The sequence below is a fragment of the Lupinus angustifolius genome, chromosome LG03 (assembly GCF_001865875.1).
Source record: "Lupinus angustifolius cultivar Tanjil chromosome LG03, LupAngTanjil_v1.0, whole genome shotgun sequence".
Lineage (NCBI taxonomy): Eukaryota > Viridiplantae > Streptophyta > Magnoliopsida > Fabales > Fabaceae > Lupinus > Lupinus angustifolius.
In genome coordinates, this window is record NC_032011.1 from 469,300 (window position 1) to 489,842 (window position 20,543).

Consider the following 20,543-nt stretch of genomic DNA (forward strand, 5'->3'; position numbering starts at 1 on the left):
AAGTGCTCAAAATCTTGAATATACAAGGAAGCAAATAGCTCCACCCTTGAAAACAAATCAAACACTAATATGATATCTCCATTCCATTTCAATTAAGGTAACTCATTCATAAAAGTTCAAGTTTACATTACTTTCTATCCTATTTCAAAACTTGAAGTAAAAAAAAAACTTCTTTTCCTTAATCCTCCCACTTTTTCTTTGCCTTACTTCCACATTTGATATAAAGAAGGAAGGAACCAAGAGAGGGGAAATTGTGAAAGAATATTTTCATATTTGAAGAGGCACTTATTATCTCCTAATAAGCAAAATTTGATAACTAGGCACATTATAAAATGAATAACCAAAAAACAGTTCAACTTGTCTAGTCTCCAGATTTGTCTGACTTAGAAGTTAGAACCACTGCTATCAAGTATCAACATGTGTATGACCATTCCTTCGCATTCTCGGAGAAGACAAGCTGTTTTCGTGGAATTGGCTGCATTGCACTGAACGAACATGCGGATCGTATTTCTGAGTTGCAAGGTAGTTTAGAGCTGTAACCACATCAGCTATAGCCGGACGCATATTAGGCTGCTCTTGAACACACATAGCAGCAATAGCAAGAGCTTGGTACAAGCCTCTCACTGGAAAATGACCTTCTAGCAATGGATCAATCATCTGTGTGAACTTTTTCCGGTCTCGGAACAAGGGCCTTGACTGTAAACAAGTTAGACAATAAATCAGAAAGCTTCAAAATAAAAACTTCTCTTCGCAATCTTCATCCTGCTAATTGATACGGAATGTGTTCAGTATGGTAAATGGAAAAATAAGGAACTATGGAATTATGAATGTTAGCTATACAGCAATATTGAACAATGTAAACAATTACTGTAAATGAGAGGCATTAATGCAAATTGTGGCAACTAGAAACTATATGCAAGAACTTTATCCATAACATTACAGTTTTGACAATTACTGAGGCATCAGGATCAGGTTATGCATAGAGTTTGCTCATTAGGATAAAAGAGAAGCGAAAACAATTTGCTGTGTGTATGAAGTACTCGAACGGAAAATATATTATTTTCAATGACGAATTCTTTGAAGACTTTAGAGACTCGATAATAAGCACTCCAAGTGCCTTCTCGGGGATGAGATCACAACCATTGGGATTTCTCATGCCCAGCTTCTTAACTAGTGTCCAATATGAGTGTTCTCTCATATTAATGGCAGAAATTTTGAATGAGTAAAAGAGAATTGACATACCCATGCAACTAGATTTTGTTCTTTGCCAGATTTTGTTTGGTTGATAGCTTTCTTGCCAGTGATGAGTTCCAAAAGAACAACCCCGAAGCTGTAAATATCAGACTTGAACGTTAACTGACCTGTCATCGCATACTCTGGGGCACAATACCCATATGTACCCATAACCCGGGTCGAAACATGAGTCTTATCACCACTTGGACCTATTTTAGCCAAACCAAAGTCAGATAACTTGGCATGATATCCCGCTCCTAACAAAATGTTTGAGCATTTCAGGTCACGGTATATGATAGGAGGCTTCATTTTATCATGCAAGTACTCCAAACCCCTAGCTGCACCAGCTGCAATTTTCATTCTAGTATTCCAATCAAGTGGTATTCTTCCGGGTTTAAGATCTGAGGGCCCGAAGAAGCGAAAAGATATAAGCCATAACAACAAAAAAATGGTGAAAAACAAGACATTAGAATGATATTGTGTATAGAATATACCATGCAAATGGTTCTCCAAAGATCCCAACATCATGTACTCATAAACCAATAGCCTCTGCTCTCCCTCGGCGCAAAACCCAATCAACTTGACTAGATTAGGATGGTCTACCAAACTCAGTGTTAACACTTCAACAGAAAATTCATGAGTTCCTTGACTCCCATGAGGGTCAAGTTGCTTTATAGCTACAACCTACACAAATCATAACATGCCTCAAAATCTCACCACAAATTGACACAGCCCGAAACATTTAAATTAACATAATATGAAAGAGCATAAATGTGCAACACATTACAAGATACCGATTCAAATGCTATAATAACAACAACCAAAGCATTTTCTCACTAAATGGGGTCAATTACATCACTTACATGGATCAAAACGAAACTAGTGTATCGTATCGAAAACAATGCTTCAATAATTTCTCTTTTTGGTGCATTTTTAACAAACCTGGTTTATTTTCTCCAAGTTTCCCTTATAAACTTTGCCAAACCCTCCTTCACCTAGAAAGCAATCTGGTCTAAAATTTCCTGTTGCAGCTGCAAGCTCATCAAATGTAAACGACTGCGCCTTGTAACCATTAGGTTTAACCTCCTTCGAAACACCCTCTCTTATATTCAAATTCCTCGCGTCCACGGAAAGTTGATCGTCCTTAGCTTTTTTATCTTCCCTTCTACCATTCTCATTCAAATCAACTTTGATCCTATCTACAAAAGCATACAAACAAAACAAAGAACAAGGGAGTGAGAGAGATCAAGCATAACGGTAGGTGAGATAAACAGGTTGACACATCAAATGCAAGAAGAACATAAAATGACAAGTTCCATGGATCAAAACATTCCAAACCAAGCAAACAACAACAAAATATGAATAATAATTGCAACCTTCAACCATTATGAAAACTCATCCTATAATTTCCAGAGATAGAAAGAAGAAGAAAAAAAAACATTTTAGAACATCAAAACTGCACAAATTCAAAAGTATTTCTTTTAAATGCCAGAAAGTTCAACAACAAAAAAATCCACAAAACATGCTTCCAGAACAGAACAAAATGGTAACATTCAACAACATGCATTCAAATGATGAATGAAACATTGAGTAGTTTAGCTCCAAAGAAATAATCTTTAATCAAATTAGAACATACCCACGTCCAAAATTTAATTTTTTTTTTCAAGAACAACATAAAATAAAAAACGATCAGAAACAATGTGTGAAAGTTTTATATAGCTAGCTTAGTAAAACGCATGAACATTAATCATGGAAAATCCATTATCAAAATTTACCAATAGAAGTGGGATTGTTTGTGATGGATTTTTTGCGTGATCTTCTCGTGCAGCCAAAGCAACCCATCTTCTTTTTTTTTTTGTTGAAATTTTTCTGTCTCTGTTTCTATCTCAGGTGCACCAAGAAAACAGAGTTCCCAGAATAGAGTTCCCAAACATGAAAACAAAAACAAAAACAAAATAGAAACAGTGTCATAAACTTAACTTTGTGTTACAAAAAAGGAGAGAGAAAATAGAAAGAGATTTCTATTTAATATTATGGGTTTACCAATTAGAAGAAAGAGTGAAGGACTTTTCTGTAATTTTGGACAGAGTTGGGTGTTACTACATCTTTTGGATCAATAAATAATATAAAAGTTGAATAATACAATTTCACTCAAATAATATTAAAAATATAGCATAAAGTATAGAGATATATATATTAAATAGTTTTTAAATTATTAGATTTTCCTAGAATGAATGACTAGAATATCAAGTAAATTATGTTATTTTCCTATGTAAAGTGGAATAATAATAATAATAAAATAAGTTTAACTAACATAACCTTTGAAGTTGCGAAAACACAATTTATTAGTATAATAATTTGGCTAGCCTATAATTAGCATTAGACCAGGTTAAAACAAACTGAATTTGAGAGTCCAAGGGAATATGAGTCATTTATTTGTTGCATCTGACTCAATTAACAATAAAAATGAATCATCAATGACATTACAATTTGTGTTGGTCAATTAAGAGGTTAAGTTATCCTTAATTTGGTGGCATCAAAGACCATAGTCTTACATTGTTTTTTTAGAGTACACAACCATTTTTCAACCTTTTCCTTCCTCACCAAGCCAATTATTTATTCCCCCAAGGCTTTTGGTAATAATTTGTCTTGACTAAAATAAGATTGCGTGGTCAAAGAGATTACCATAAATTTGGAATCATCTTATTAATTTCCTTAACAGCTAATCAACCCAATTTCTGAGTTCAAGTAGTATATGTTTATTTCTCTTTAAGCAATGTCTTAGAGATAGAAAAAATATCTGTTAGAAGAGTTAGTCTCACGTACCTGTGTGAATGTTCTGAATTTAGACAAGATTATCCCAAATATAAAAATACATGTTAGAAACCAAAAAAACCCAAATTCACTCGTTCTTCATACGTCTCCCTTTACTCCTTATTGCATTCACAAATTACCCCAATCAAATAATTAATTTTCTTATCTTTCAATCAATCAATTCATACACGCAATTTATCAACTAATATCTCACTAGGTGAGTTGGATATCGAATAATGTTATGGTGTTCTATCATAAATCATGTTTATGTTCAACGACAAACGCTAATCTATAAGTCTATTATTTCCTTATAGTCTTTTTTAGTCTCACTCTTACTCTATAAATTGGACTACTTTTCATTTCATCAACTTTCCTTATGAGCTTCTTTCGCATTCGACACAATTCTACCATTTTTTAACATATGAGCGATTATAATTTTATCTGTAATACATTCATTTATAATTGTATCTTATTTAATACATCCATTTATCTAACTAAACATTTTCATCTATGTTGCATGAAATATATTGTCTTATTGATATTTTATAGTCCAAAACTTAGAAGGGAGTTATAAAAATTACAAAAGAAGAGAGTAGTAGCACATTCTGATTAGTTTTAAGCTCCAATACCCTTATGTTAAGACCATAATTTAATACTTTCGCAGCATAGTTTTTTAATAAATAAAAAAACTGAAATTAGTTTTATGTAATTTTATAGCCTTATAAGGAGACATTTTTTCATCTTTGAACATGAAGAAGCAATCGACATAACTTCAAATTCAAAGTTGCAACTATCAAAATTTCCTTAAAAATCACACTTTATATATATACATATATGTACAAGAATCAGGGTCTCGGCAAAAACTCCCCAAACAAAAAAAAAACAGTGTACAAAACTCTGAAACCAAAATGAATTAACTTCCCTAACGAATCATTACTAGAACCTAAACAGAACAAAAATTAAAGAGAAAAAAAGATATACACCGGATTTTACACTGTCACTGCATCATAGTGGATGATACACTGAATTTTTACACTATCGGTGCATAGATATTACGATAGCAACAATATCAGTAGCTACTGGATTCCATAGATGTTAAGCTTCTGAAGTGTATCCACTTGGAATTGTAGGAGTAGTGGAAGTTGAACTGAGAGGAACAGGAGCACGTTCTTCTTGTTCTTGTTGGCGCATACTACCTGAACAAGACAACACTTCAACGATACTCTTCAATATTCTCATCTTAACTTGGCCTCTTCTGGGTGGAGGATTCTGTGTGCTTTTTCTCTTTGCTAAGGTTTCTTTACGATCCATTTTGTGAAATGGGTTTCAAGAAAAAAGGTAGAAGAAATGAGAAGGAGGAAACAAATTGAAGAAGAAGTGGAGGGTTGAAAAAGTTTGTAATAGTGAGTGATTATAGTGAAGTGGGGAATGGAAGTGTTTCTTTTATATAGAGTGAAAGAGGAACAAGACAATATAAGAACCGTGCTCATCAAGATTCAATTTATAACATGTTTACATTTCCTAGGATTAAAATATTTATTGTCGTATTAACAATTTTATAAACCCTATAAAAAATTAAAAACAATTTCATGAATAAAAACTTGTGATTTAGTAGTATGTTGTAAATATGATCACTATGTATTTCTGATTCTAACTATATGTTAAATTTATAGTTATTAAAATGGAACTAGTGATTGAGATACTAGGTTGGTAATTTATTGGTTCAATATATGGGTTAAATATTTCAAAAATATATAATTATTTGACTAATTAAACAATCCGTTGCATATGTAAAGGAAAATAAATATTAGAAGAGTGCATTGCACACTCTTCCTAAAAGAGAAGTAATCATTTGCGCGTGGGACCTTTTGCTTTTTTGGAATTGGATTTTGGCTCCTTATATGTGACCAAATATTATTATTAAGTAAGATAGTTCAGGCTCCATCGGAAACAATTGGCTCAACAACAACGACCACCACTGGTGAAGAAGAGTAGGAGAGGACCAACCGACCAAGGTCAATTGGTCATCGTAGATTCACCTATGGTTAATCAAGACACATATCATAATTTTAGTAGCTTGACTGAAGAAGATAACTCATATTATTATATAATGAGATTTTTTGTGTATTTATATGTATATATATCTTACTTATATATATATATATATATGAAAAAAATAACGTTTGATGATTGTAGAGTAAATTCTTATAAGAAAAATAAATTGAGATGGATTTAATTATATACTCCCAAATTTACAGCTCAAATGATTTTGGACCACTAATTCAGTTTACATTACATTCTTTATCAAGTTAGATGAACTGAGGTTTAGAATTGACTATATCATATTATCACCAATTATTCGCATAAAAACATAGTCAAATCTTGTGAAAGGCGAGAGGAAAAAATAAGATAAACATTACAACACATAAATAGTGTTAGAAAACTATATATTTTGATATTCACTTAAAGTTTTTTGTCCAATGGCCACAACTCAGTAAAAGGGTAGAGCATGTTTTTCACAAGTTCAAATTGTATTCCAAAACTGGTGCCAGCTTATGATTAACATAAGTTCGATAGAGATGACATTATTCAAGTTCTGACTTCTGTACTTAACTGTGATTATTCCTTTAAAAAATGGAACTCTATAACTTGGGATTTACCAATACAAGAAAACTCAAAATGGTCACATTCCCAACAAAACCCGCGCTACGTGTATTAGTGTATATATGTGCGTAACCCCAAAAAACCCAAAATCAAATAGCTACACTATATGATGGATCCCCAAACCTCTTTACAGAAGTTACTCAAAATCGTACCTTCCCTTATCTCTTAACATTTCCTATTCTAAGAGAAAAAGAAAAACTATAAAGTAAATATTCTGTTAAAGATACCTTCTACGACTCATGGCAGTGATCTTGCACCAGCATAGCCACAGGAAGATGAGCAATAATTTCTTTGGCTATGAGAATTATCAAGCAAACCTGACCTGCACAAGCACCAATTGGGTTCCCTATGGATTCTCATTTTATCTCACTTGTGTGAGTATCTTTGCATATACTTGTCAACAAAACCAACATAGATATGAATGGATCAATCATCATCATCTATTAAGGAGGCGAAGGAAAAAGGCTTGAACTTGTAGCCGTCACCATGGTAGAATTTATTTTGAAATTCTACCCAATGGAGACGTAGGGCATGAAGAAAAGCACTAAGAGATTCCATCATTAGTAATATGAAGGCAGTTGCAAAGGCAAAAACAGCTAGTCCCACTAACCGAATAACAAGATTATCATACCTGTTATAATTGCAACCAGAAATGACATTAATGATTACAAAATATAAAGAAATGACAGATGATTAAGTCTCAGAGCTAAAATATTCGAAATATAACCACCCAACCTGAGGGTTTTACCATGGACCTACAAATTCAACAAACATTATTATTTATCTGTTAAAGAAACTACCTCTGTGCAATAAAATTATCTACTACTGATTTCTCCAAACAATCATCAACCTTGATGGCCATTCCATAATATTATCACATGTTTAATGTGTAAGGGTACTCTAGTCCTACAATTTCTCCTTATACAAAGAGAGTGTGTGTGTGTGTGTCTTCATATATATTTATAATATCATTGCACGACACAATTGTGCTATGGTTTGTCAATTCGTTCCTACTTTAACGGAGTGCATCACATCATTTTACAGTGTGAAAGCTTACTTTCATTTTACAAGAAATTAATTCTTGAGTCCCCTATTTGGTCCATAAAAGATTTTTGGAACATCAGTTTGGTGCTCAAAACTTTAGTGACATCAAATTAGTCCTCAAATGAAGCAATTTGATCAATAAACTTGCATGTTAACAGTATATACTGCACTTCTTGACCTTGCTCTTTATGTTCAAATAATTGAAATATCACAACATTCTCTGGCACTAGACTTTGATTCCTCTTGGACAAAAGATTGAGTGCACTCTTTATGGACCCTGAAAACTACCCTTTAGCATTGAATGGTTTTTCTGGATCACATTTACCGCAAATTATTAATTACTGTTCCTTCTAATTAGGGAAACACATTTTTTAAAATAGTCCAATAATGATACAGAATGCAGAACATCTCAATTTACATGTTAAAAGTGCTAAAAGACAGGTTATTAATCAAACTCACCCCCAAGCAAGAAGCAAGACTTTCTCATAGAAAACAGTAGAAAGTTCCGAGTGAGCCAAACTGTAATGTGGTAAGAAAAATCAACCAACGAACAAGAATCTATAAAATAGGAAGACATGGTGATAAGGGAATATCATGAGCAAACCTTAATGCCCAAAGTCGAAGATATGAAGCTGTATTTGAAACAGAACCTAGAACAAACTCAATGGAGTGGATCATCTGGTGAACAAAGACCTCTGTGAAATTGAATTCTTCATGATGATGTTGCCTGGCAGAATCTGGCTCTACCTCAAGGTCCATCTCAGAGTTATTAAGCAAACCATAACTGCGACCTTGAAATCTCTGTATAATATCAGCAGGATAAAAGATTAGTAATCTTGGCAAACTACAAGCCAGCACCTTAGTTACTGGCTGCAACAAAAATTGTAGAACATAGACAACTATAGCCAGAAAAGCTTTCTGCATACATGAAAGGAATTAAAATTAGGTTGTATGTTGCCTTTAAGCATATTAATTCCAAAGAAAACAGATCTCATAACAGTTACAAAAGAAAATTGATGTTGGAAACTCAAACCACAAGCATATGTATACTAATTATGTACATGTATCAGAGAGGATTAGTTGAACAAAAGAATCAATTTTCAAGGAAAAAATCATACACAAGAATGGTGAAAAGTCCCACCTCAGTATAAAGCTTCTTTAGTATAAAAGGTTTTGGAAAGAGCATCCACGGAACTGCAATTAGAGCCAAAAGCAATAACACAATCTGCACACAATGAGGAGTAATTCAGAATGATGAAAAACTACGAAACAGAACAACAATATATTATGCAAAAATGAAGAAAAGAACCAGATTCATACTTGAAGTGGTCTCTGGCCCCAGAACAGCTGATTATCACCAAGTTTGTCTGTGGGGCTTAAAAACATGTATATCATAACATGATAAAGATCTGCCTGAGAGCCTGTACACCACTTAACAACAATGAGAAGGGAAAGATACCCAAATAGACTGTTGAGGAAAATCACCTGTGGCACAAACTGGTACCTGATAGTAGCATGAAGAGTAAGTTAAAATATTCAACTAAAATGATAGCACAAAGAATGCATGGGCCAGGCAGAAGAGTGAAACACCTTATATCCAGTGAGCTTCCAAAGAAACGAGCATTGAAATAACTTAATATGATTCCTAAGTTCATATGCACCACACCAAACAGAATGGACATCTTCATCTTCAAAGAATTCAGAAAAGCCAATTCTGAACGACTTCCACGCCAGCTGGGATCCACACCAAATGGGTATGGCTCTTGGTATTTGACTAGGCCAATAGTATGTGCATCCCTGGTAAAGGCGGAATGATAAAAATTCACATAGAAGTAAAGTTAAAACCTTGCTGCTTAAAAAAAATGGCATGTAATAAAAACCTTCCATAATGTAGATTCTCAGCCAATATAAATACCAAAAATTTGAACAACAACCCCCACCAACCCTCTTCCCACTAAACGGGATTGGCTACATAGATCAAACGACGTCATAATATCACCTTGTAAATCATGTTTGTAGACAAACCAATTCTATCTAAATCCTTCTTAAAGGTTTCACCTGTAGTTTTTATTGATCACCATCTACCTTTAGTGATCAAGATACCCTCCTTATTGGGGTTTCTACAGGTCCTTTCCACAAATGCCCAAACCATCAAAGCCAAGATTTTATCATCTTTTCTACAATAGATGTTGCCTCAACATTTGATCTAATGTATTCATATCTAACCCAAAATTAGAACAAATCGAAAGAGAAAGGGAATATAAGTACATAAAATCATAATAGGGTAGCTTTGCAAGAGATTCCAATCAGATGATTTCTGATAATGTGGTAGAAATGAAGGTCATAGTTGTGAGTGATATGTGAACCATTTGTCATAGTTGTTAAGGAACTAATGGAAGCTATACATCTGATGGTTCCAGACTAAAAGACTCTTCTCATTGTAGTGGTCCACAACTTACGAGCAGCACAATTATTAGAATTAACACTTGTACTTTAGCAAATAAGTTTTTTGGTACAAAATCTGACAACAACTTGAAAGTATGACCTCTACTACCCAAATCCAACCTGCTCCACCACGTGAGATAAAGTCTAGATGGCACTTTTACCAAATAAATTGATTCATTACAACTATTAATGTATTAAATTCTTACATTGGTAGAGCGTAGAAACTATGAGCCAAGAGCCATTTATAATGATTTGGACAACCCTCCCCCCATAAACTAGCTTTTGGGTGGAGTTAGGCCCAATTATTATAATAACCACCACTGTTGTTCAAGATGCACAGCTGCAAGTGGATATAATCAACTCGTGTTCGCGCAGAAGAGCAATTATTTAGGGATAAAAGTTCTAGCATCTGTTATCCCAAAATAAATAGGAATTCTAAGCAATAGCTGAAAAATGTTGAACATAAAGGAAGCTCAAGGGATCATATATCTTGGTAAGAAAAGCAGTTATTTAGACTCAAGAGTTCTAGCATCTGTTATCCCCAAAATAAACAGGAATTCTAAGCAATAGCTGAAAAATATTGAATATAAAGTCAGCTCAAGGCATCATATATCTTGGTAAGAAAAGCAGTTCTTTGGTGATAAGAGTTCTAGCATCTGTATCCCCAAAATAAACAGGAATTCTAAGCAATAGCTGAAAAATGTTGAATATAAAGGCAGATCAGGGCATCATATTCTTGGTAAGAAAATAAAAAACATTAAACTGGAACAAATATTAGAGGCTGTAAGAGAGAAATAGAACACACCTGCATGAACTATCTCGGCATTTATAAGCAGATGCACCAAATATGTGAAAAGGAACAGAAAAGAACTCATTGTAGATTAACCCACAATAGATTGAAAATAGTGACATCAAAAGAAGCACATAGCGCCCGCCAAATAGCATCTCCATAAAGCTTCCAAGTTTCTGGTAGAAATAAAATGCAAGTGTTAGGTATTTAATTGCAATGCATTGAGCAGAACAACAGAAAAAGATATTTGTGTCTCTGCTTGCATTCATATGTACTACAATAGGTTTTTAAAAAATAAAATATTTCGATCTTTAAGATATTTATGGACAAAAAATACAGTAGCTATCAAAAAATGCTACCTCATCACTGGGGTTAGGATATTCATAAGCTAAATCATACTTCATGCTCAGCAAGTAACAATAAAAGACTTCATTAACATCATTCTTTGAACACCAACTATACGACCCTTCTAAAAGTTAGAAGGAAGGGGAAGAATGTTCATTTTTTGATGTATCTCAAATAAGTTTTTATTCATTGAAGATGAACCATGTGCCACATCCCCATTATACTTTTTTCCTAATCCTTCCATTACTACTTTATTTATGACACTGTTAGAATGAAATTACCTGAGTGTTGAGCTTGCTTTCACGAGCTATAAGAACTAGTGCTCCCAGCAGCAGGCAAATTCCATGACCCCAGTCTCCAAACATCACCGCAAATAAGAAGGGGAATATAATAGTTGTGTACACTGCAGGATTTGCTTCTTGGTATCTCGCAACACTGCCAAGCAAATGGGCTAATTAGGAATGTTATCAGTTGTCATGGATTATAATTTATAAACCTAGGAAAAAATATCTAATAGGCTAGATAGCTTGTTTCAGTCGCAATACATCCCTAGATTTAATCCAGAAAAAGACCACTAACATTATAAAGTAAACACAATAGGAATATCATAGGATGTAACAGCTAAGGAAGTTTTACATACTCTTGGACCGACATTCAGATTAATAAACACATTTATAAACAGAAAATGAGTGGGAAAGGGTCAACACTCCAACATTTTCTGCCCGCAAAGGCTCGTGCATCCAAGCTTAAGGAAAAAATTGTGGAATACTAATTATATGTTGAAAGTTGAAAGCTGATTTTTCTCTCTCTTCAATCCCCAATATACAAAACTTTATTATTTATCTCAATTTTCTATTTACTCAAACAGCACTTAAGAAAATTCCAATTGTGGACATCATCCAGGGATGAGTAGATGAGTAAGAAACTTCATGTAAAAAATATTTTATAACCAAGACCCTATAAATTTAGTTTTGTTTCACCTCACATTTATCCTTTCAGAAAATAAGATCTACAGCTTAGACATAGAACATACACTAATCAAACAATTAGCAGCACCATCCACAAGATAAAAGTACTATGATAAATTAACTTCCTCCAATTGGACATACACAACAAGTCAACAACCAAAGCCTTTAGCCACTATGTGGAGTCGACTATAGACCATTTAGGTCAAAATCCTTTCTAACAATTCTACTTACACTGATCAGACTTTTATCAATCTATTTTGGTAGAGTCACAGAGGTAAAGAATATTGCTACACATTTCTAATTTCAAGAAAAACAATGTTCTACAAAACATCACCTCAAGATATTAAAGTATTCTTGTTGCTACAACTAATAAATATTAAGCTCACCCATATGCATCAACAATTTCCTGATATGGACTTGTGAAACTGTTGGTCCTAAAATATGTAGGTGGTGATTCCACTGAATCCATTGGATGGAAGATTATGCCAACTTCAGAACTGCTATCAAAAGATGCACGTTGCAGTGCCTCCTGAATCTGGAAAATCATTAAATGCAAGCTCTGTATTAGAAAATATAATGTCAAATATGTTTCAATTCCTCCACAATTAAAAGGACGAAAGGGAGTCAGTGAGTATCCAACAAAATTTACGAAATTCAAAAAAATAAAAAATTACCTGTGTTTTTCCAAAAGTAGGGCACCAGCCCTCTCCGACAAGACATTTTTTTGTGACATCAAAATTTAACATGTTCAGAGTGTCATACACGGCTTTCTCTCTTCTTACCTGGGACAAGATGATAACTGATTGGATGAGAACTATTGGTTCACAATAAATTTCCATTATGTGCACACTATGATCAGACATTAGGACTGCTTTGCAGTTAAAACAGAGAACATAACATCTCGGACAAGAGGAGATACAGAAGCTAACTCTTACCATGCTCATCCATTGTGCTAGATGAACCCCTAGAGAAGCTAGAGCCTTACTCCGGTGCCTAATCCCAGCATCCAAAGTTGCCTCTAAGTCCGTAAGACGTGATGAAACCTGTAACCAACAACTAAAACTTTTCAACCATAAACTTGTGTCGTTAATGGTGATGAAATACAAAGCAACATAAAGATCATAAAGAACAAGTTAATTGACTTGAATTGAGTGTTAAACTACTCTTTTTTCTCATCCATACTAGTCAACATTCCTCAATGGTTTTGCTGGAAAAGACCCCCTCCAAAAGAAATGGTACTACATACTGAAAAATTAAAGAGCATCTAAATAAAACCTAGTCGACTTCAAACCAAGTCCCCCAATATTGTGGTAATGACATGATGCTAGAAAAAAAGGACGAAGCCCATGAGCAAAGATAATGCAAAGTTCCTTAGTATTTAGCTTAAAAGACTGCAACAAAAAAAGGGTGGCCTAGTAGATGAGGCTCCCACCTAGTGGGTCTAGGAGGGCATATGTACGCAGCCTTACCCTCACTAACGAAATGTTGTTTCCAGGATTTAAACACAAGACCTCCAAGTCACAAGGAAAGCAGTCTTACCATTGCACCGAGGCTGACCCTCTACTGCAAAAACAAAAAATCTCTTGGTGAAACTATAGCCACAAAAACCACAATTTCATCCAGAGCACACTTTGACCCTACTGCTATACTGAAGAATATAGATAACTGAAGAGCAACTTCTTAAGCTGAGAAGTGAGCACTCTTACCTCTCTAGTTATTTGCCTCTGCTTAGTTATATCTTCAGGAACAGGGTAACAATTTGCACCAAATGCCTCACAAATTTTCAGAATCTTTGTTCTTGCCTGTTCCCCGGAGAAGAAGACAACGAAAACTGTTTTCTCAATCTGAAAAGAAAGTTCAGGAGTGAGTCACTATCCGGACAGAGAATACATTAATGGGAAACAAACCAACTGGGAATAGGATAAGTCACAATGATAAATACTGATTAAAAAATAACAATCCAAAGTATCAGTCTTCTTAAAAGTGATAAGAAAGAAGAAAACCATCTCAGTTGAAACAGGATCCATGATTTGTTCATCTGCTGGTGCTTGATTGAAAAGCATATTGCCTCTTGTAGCACGAAACAACATCCTTTCAAACCTAAGAATCTTGGATTTACAAATTATGCCACTGATAAATCTTAAACCAGATTGGTTTGATGGTCCAGGCCTCATTTCCTGTAAAATAATTAACTAACAGTGAACTTACAGGATTAAAAAAAAAAATTAAAACACTAGGAACAGCATTGCACACCTCATGCTAGAAAAATATCAAGGGTGATAAAGGAAGTTACAAGGAACCTGTTCAAGTAAAGATGCATTCTCAACATATTCATCATTTGAGTATACATTCTCTTGTAGTTCTCTCTCTTCTGAAACAGCACGGCCATGACTTGAAATAAGAAAACCACAAGCCTGAAATTACCCAACAATGTATCATACATCCATGACATGAAGAACCATAGAAACATTTAATTCATTAGAAAAACAGAATTGCATTTGTGAGTTAAGAACAAATTATCATACTGATATTCCGCAGAATACATTATTAAGAAAATAATAAAAATGGGGGAAAACATGTTAAATTATGATCAGAAGCACCATTGTTTGCTCACTGACATTAAACAGGAAAAGCTAATGCAATGAAGATAACAGGGAGCATATATACACCTCTAGAACTTCAACATTAACCTGAGAATATGCTCAGCACAAAATATCAATGATAAAAAAAATACCTTCTGCAATACAATCTTGAATTCCAGAAGTTCATTATATGATTGCCGGAGTTTGTCACTGTTGGAGTTCATTTCAATTAGCTCATGTTCATGCTCAGCAAGTTGTATCTGGTATTAAAAAATATCCAATAGAACATACATTGTCAGATTCAGGAGTAAAAGTCCTCAATGAAACTGGCAAACTGTTCAGTAATTATCACCAAATTAAGCTACAGCTTCATGTCATTGCTGGCAGCATGATAACATCTAACTTGAATTGCCAACTCAGTGCATGAGGCTCCCACCTGGTGGGGTCTAGGGACTGGGGAGGATAGGCAACCTTACCCCCGCAAGCGGAGAGGATGTTTGCAGGATTTGAACCCATGACCTCTTAGTCACTAAGAGGCAACCTTATTGTCGTGTCGAGGCTCACCTCCTTGGTCACTATGCAAACCCTAAAATCATATCTTAAGGAAAACATCAGTAAAACAGAAAGAGACCTCTAAATCCTCCAAATCAATGTCCGGTTGCAATACAGGAAGAGAGGAAGACAGTAAACCAGCTTTATTGATTTGATCCTTGAAGAATCGAAGCTTTCTTGACATTTCTGCACATCGCTTTACCTGTCAAAACAGAAAGGCAATTAATATCAATAATAAGAAAAATAATAGACAACATTAAAATAATCACGACCTTTGATTTTTAAAGATGATAACAATCTATCCAGTCCATTGAAAAAGACAAGAAATTTGAAGAGCATATATTCTAGAAAATATTTATAAAAAAAAAACATTCCTGAAGCTGAACTACTTCAGTGTTCTAAAATCCAAATTTGAGGTATGTAAACTATAATCTGAGTCCTGATTATGCCTCTTCAAAAATAAAACTTTAAGAAGCAAATCAAGTTGTAAATAAATGATACTAGGACATGGTGTTATAAGAACTGAGCATACAGATAAGTCTCAAAATTCCAACGGCAGTCTAGTACCCACAAAATATACTGATAAGTGATAACCAACCATTCTGAAAAGGTGAAAGAATTAGGACATGCAGAATGCAACAGGATTTCAAATTAGTACAATGAAGACTACCTGATTAACAAACGTCCTCTGGAAGGGGCTTTTATCGGCATTTAACTGTGGATGAGAAAAGCGTGTCCATAAAAAATTGCAACAATGAAATATTGTTAAAACAAATTACACCAGCAACATCCAGAGTATAAGTACTTCTACAATCTACATATGCAGGGAAAGAAAAAAGTTCGGACAAAAATTTGAATATTTCCTAATACACCTGCAATCTTGCCACCTAAAAGATCTTCTATATAGGTGCAGTAGGACAACATAGTATACAATATTACAAGGAAACAAAATTGAAAAACCAAATGATATCCACACTTTTTAGTCTCTCCAAATGCAAATGTATGAGAGAACATATCAGAAACATATAATTGACATGAAGTTTGGTAAAACTCAGCATATCAAAATGATGAAAAGTCTGAACTCTGTACCCAAAAGAACTACAGTTCTCAAAATGTATAGCAATTCTATCATGTTTAAGATGCCACTCCACCAATTTCTAAGCAATTACTAAGGAGTGTCCCCTTCTAAGTTTCAACATTTGACGTTCTAAAAAAGATGCTAACAACAGACAAATAAAAGGTAAAAAACAATTCCCAACAAAAATAAAACTCTAACACTATAAATAACACATGATACATGAATATACATAGCCGACCATAACATAATTATGCATAAATTATCCCTGAAATTCATCATTATCAGTGCTGTTCGAATATGCATCGACATGATCCAACTTCAAAGGGGAACAAGTTAAACAAGATTCAACAGAGAGCAATAATCTAGTAGTTGATTGGAGGTTGGAAAGATGAGAAAATTCCACATCTCAAGTACCTACTCCTAATCATCAAATTTAGTCTAGTCATCTAAATTTTACTACTCCATACCCAAACAACTAACGTTATACTTCATAAACCTATAATGTAACCAAATCCTTACCTCTTACTCTTAGGTCTCAAACCATAATATGATTCACCATTTCAGGAAATTTCACATGTAAATACTCTTAAACATTGGATCAGTTTGCATAAACTATACAACATGAAAGATCTAACATCCAAGTCAACTTGTCCACAAAAGACCAGCACAAGATTACTACAAATTTAACTAATCTTGTAGCACTGAATTTTCATCATCCTGAGGCACACACACAATTCAACTAACAGTTAAAAAACACGCTCGATTCTTGAACCATAATCAGATTCACCTATTGAAAAAACTTCACTCACATAAAAATACACTTGAACATTGGATCAGTTTGCATGAACTACACAACATGAACGATCTAACTCGTAAACAAATCACCAACACTAGATTCCTACAAATTAGCATTCTAAAATGCATGAATCCCGCAGTATAGTATCTTCATCATTTCTCCAACACGCGCACTCAATTCAACTAACTCTTAAAAAACAGCAACACACTAACACAAGCTATTCAAGCATGCAGAAGAAGTTGAAGAAAACCTAAAACATGAAAAACGTAAAAACCACAAAACGAAAGATGAAAACGAGAAGAGAATAGTTACGTCACGGAATTGAAGGAGAGAGAGTTGTCCTAAATAGGAAATGGCACGGTGAGAAGACTCAGCGGGAATGATGAGCTGAACGAAGCTCATCTTCTCGGATCGCATCAGATCCATCGGCGATAACTTATCGAACAAATTTTCCATTGGATCTGAACTTCTATATAGATCTCACTGATTCTGAAAACGTGAGAGAAATGCTTAATTTGGAGACTTTGCTTTCACAGTTCCAACACCTACCATTAGAATCTGATAAATGTTTCAGTGTCTCAAAGCGAAGTCTAATTGATTTTTTTTTGTTTCCATGTAAACTAGTGAGGCAATCATCTTGTTTGAGCCGGAAACATTCGTGGGTTAACTTTTCCAGCGGATATTTTTTCCGCCCACAAGACTCAAACTTTTGTTTAAAGGAAATCAGCATGATGTATAATAGTATCAATTGAACCAACACTCGTTCGTAAAGGAAATAAAGTATGCATAAATAATAAATAAATATCACTATAAAAAGTTATTGATGTTCTTCTTCCCGATCATGTGTCATAATTAATTTAAGGATTAATTCAATTTTTAATCCAATGCCTTCACTGGCCTCATATTTGGTTTTATTTTGGCAAAAATAGTAATTGATATAAACCTTAATAGAAATAAAAGTCTAAGAAAATAGTCTATGGTGATGAGAAAAAGTTCGACTAAGCAATTTAACTTCTGAGTGTAACATTTATCCACATCCATAATATAAAGACTAATACATAATTAATATATTATTCATTATTTATTTGTATTATTTTTATTTAAGAATCAACGATAATTAAAAATAAATGATGAATAATAAATGATACAGTAACAATGTAAAAATTATTGTACATACGTTTTTTTCTCATTAACTATATGTTGCCACATTCCTTTAGTTGTGTTTGATTGAATAAGGATAAATGGGATTTTAATTTTTTTTATCAATGTATCTAATCACATTTTTTTATATAAAGAACTAATTCATTCCAAAATTATTGTTATTTCTCCCAACAAGTATTTCTTCCAATAAGCTTTTTTTGTTTTCAATAAATTATTATTGTTTAATTTATTATGTTCTTTTCAATTTGTCTCTCTATTTTATTTTAATATTATCTCCCTCTTATTGCCTTTTATCCACTTTTCTTTTTTTATTTAGGTTCTCCATAATTTTTTAATCTCTTTCCAACCAAACAAAATATTAATCTTTTGGGCCAGATTTAGTACTAAGGTAAGCATGGACCAAGTTGGATAACAACTTGTCCCTTACTCAATCTAAATGTTGGTTGAGTTACTTTTTGAACTCGTACCTAACTATAGATCAGAAGATAACCCAACTTAAATGACGACGAGATTAGCCTTCGAACTCATGTCTGACCCTATACCTAATTAAATATAATATATAATTATTTTAGATAAGAGAATAATATATCTCCTCGTACTAGGAGATAACATATTTCCATCAGTCACTAAAAGTATGACATGTATACTATTTTGTTTAGTTTTAGACATATTTTTGTAGAAGATGATGAAATAGGACACATGCCATGATTTCATTGGCGAGAGAAGATAAATTATTTCATTATATTAGGAGATATTTTATTCTCTTTAGATAAAGTCTGCTTAATATGTGTATATAATTTGACATATAAATGATATATATATATATATATATTGTTAATCATGTATATATTATGAAAAAATTAGAGAATCAATAATACTTTCAACTAAAGATGTGTCGTTATTTTGTACACAATTAAATAGACACACACAAAAATATGACAAATGAGTGATCATGGGACCAGACCATGTTTGTCCTCCACTCGGCCCGAAATATTGTTCGGGTCTAAATTTTGAACCCTAAACCCAATGAGACTCGACCATATTCAGACTCGAATCACTCGACCATGATCAGGCCATATTAAATAAGCGAGTAAGGTCAAGTCATATTCACCTATATTTAGTATTATTTAATTAGTCTATTGAAGAAGACTAACTCATTCTCATACATTGCATACTTGAGAAGAACTGTACGTAAATTATAAACTACATTAGAGTCAGTATAGTAACACTAATCTGATTTAATGACTTATCATCCTAACACCTAGATCCAAATAATGATTTGTCCCAATTTGATAAGATTGATGCAAACTTTCTATTAGACTTTGAGGTTATGTAGGTAGGAGGATATCTACTTTACTACAAATTATATTACTTCATGTGACACGAATTACGATTGGTTGAAAAAATATATTTAAGTTAAAAAGTTTAATTATTAAGTATTTTTCTTGCCAATAACTCATAAAATGACACATCGTAGTATAGAAGATATAGTCTCATGTAGGTGTAGAGTGGAGGGATAATTTGGAGAGTTTTGAATTAAAAAAAAAAGGATAGTGGGTGTAAGTTGGAAAAGGATGGGTGCCAAAAGCACCAAATAAGGTTAGACCTTTGTGAAAAAGGCCAAGTTGATAGTGAGGCCCGTTGATCTATTAGAGTCACTACCGTGGATGTGCCAAAAGATTTTGGACCATTTCGCACCCAAACCTAAGTTTGAGATTGTTTTTGCACCTTTTCAAAAGTTTGAGAACTAAATCACACATCTAGTAAAATGTTAAAGGGGTGTTTTTAGAATTTTAACTATAATGAGTAATTTAATTTAAAAGTAATTACCCTAGTTACTCATATTTTTCGACCTTACCAGTTTAGTCATTTAAAAAATGAAATACCTAAAATGGTCCCAAAATTTCAAATGTGGATCAAATTAGTCAAATTACAACATTTAGTAGGGACCAATTTACCCCAAAAAAGACTAATTTGACCCACGTTTGAAATTTTTGGGACCATTTTAGATCTTTTTTTAAAGACTAAACTAATAAAATAAAAAATATGAAGGAATAAAATGAGTATTTAA

At 33.5% G+C, this 20,543-nt stretch overlaps 2 protein-coding genes across 4 annotated transcripts; both read right to left on the reverse strand.

The window, feature by feature from the left end:
- LOC109342735 (probable serine/threonine-protein kinase PBL5) lies at positions 252-3,223 on the reverse strand. The gene is made up of 5 exons (XM_019580700.1): positions 3,009-3,223; positions 2,176-2,432; positions 1,728-1,917; positions 1,243-1,634; positions 252-696 (listed from the first exon to the last, which is right to left on the reverse strand). Exons 1-5 carry the CDS (start codon positions 3,073-3,075, stop codon positions 406-408), a joined length of 1,197 nt encoding a protein of 398 aa, XP_019436245.1. The 5' UTR covers positions 3,076-3,223; the 3' UTR covers positions 252-405.
- On the reverse strand, positions 6,636-17,903 carry LOC109342736 (V-type proton ATPase subunit a1-like). 3 transcript variants are annotated; one of them, XM_019580701.1, is made up of 18 exons: positions 17,624-17,903; positions 16,108-16,152; positions 15,517-15,639; positions 15,038-15,145; positions 14,604-14,717; positions 14,307-14,480; positions 14,010-14,147; positions 13,239-13,346; positions 12,978-13,085; positions 12,690-12,838; positions 11,617-11,770; positions 11,006-11,166; positions 9,346-9,552; positions 9,076-9,259; positions 8,897-8,980; positions 8,360-8,556; positions 8,215-8,274; positions 6,636-7,342 (listed from the first exon to the last, which is right to left on the reverse strand). In XM_019580701.1, exons 1-18 carry the CDS (start codon positions 17,765-17,767, stop codon positions 7,138-7,140), a joined length of 2,463 nt encoding a protein of 820 aa, XP_019436246.1. In that variant the 5' UTR covers positions 17,768-17,903; the 3' UTR covers positions 6,636-7,137. The 3 variants fall into 3 exon arrangements, with proteins under 3 accessions (XP_019436246.1, XP_019436248.1, XP_019436247.1); XM_019580703.1 differs by having other exon boundaries at positions 7,136-7,272; positions 8,213-8,274; XM_019580702.1 differs by lacking the exon at positions 6,636-7,342 and adding an exon at positions 7,540-7,871.

Excerpts from the sequence above, each read along its gene's own strand:
- LOC109342735 (XM_019580700.1), bottom strand. The coding sequence starts at position 3,075 with ATGGGTTGCTTTGGCTGCACGAGAAGATCACGCAAAAAATCCATCACA. Across the intron at positions 2,433-3,008 it reads AAACAATCCCACTTCTATTG|ATAGGATCAAAGTTGATTTG; the intron begins GTAAATTTTGAT and ends ATGCTTTTGTAG. Across the intron at positions 1,918-2,175 it reads ACTTGGAGAAAATAAACCAG|GTTGTAGCTATAAAGCAACT; the intron begins GTTTGTTAAAAA and ends TGATTTGTGTAG.
- LOC109342736 (XM_019580701.1), bottom strand. The coding sequence starts at position 17,767 with ATGGAAAATTTGTTCGATAAGTTATCGCCGATGGATCTGATGCGATCC. Across the intron at positions 15,640-16,107 it reads AGAGGACGTTTGTTAATCAG|GTAAAGCGATGTGCAGAAAT; the intron begins GTAGTCTTCATT and ends CTGTTTTGACAG. Across the intron at positions 14,481-14,603 it reads ATGCATCTTTACTTGAACAG|GAAATGAGGCCTGGACCATC; the intron begins GTTCCTTGTAAC and ends ATTATTTTACAG.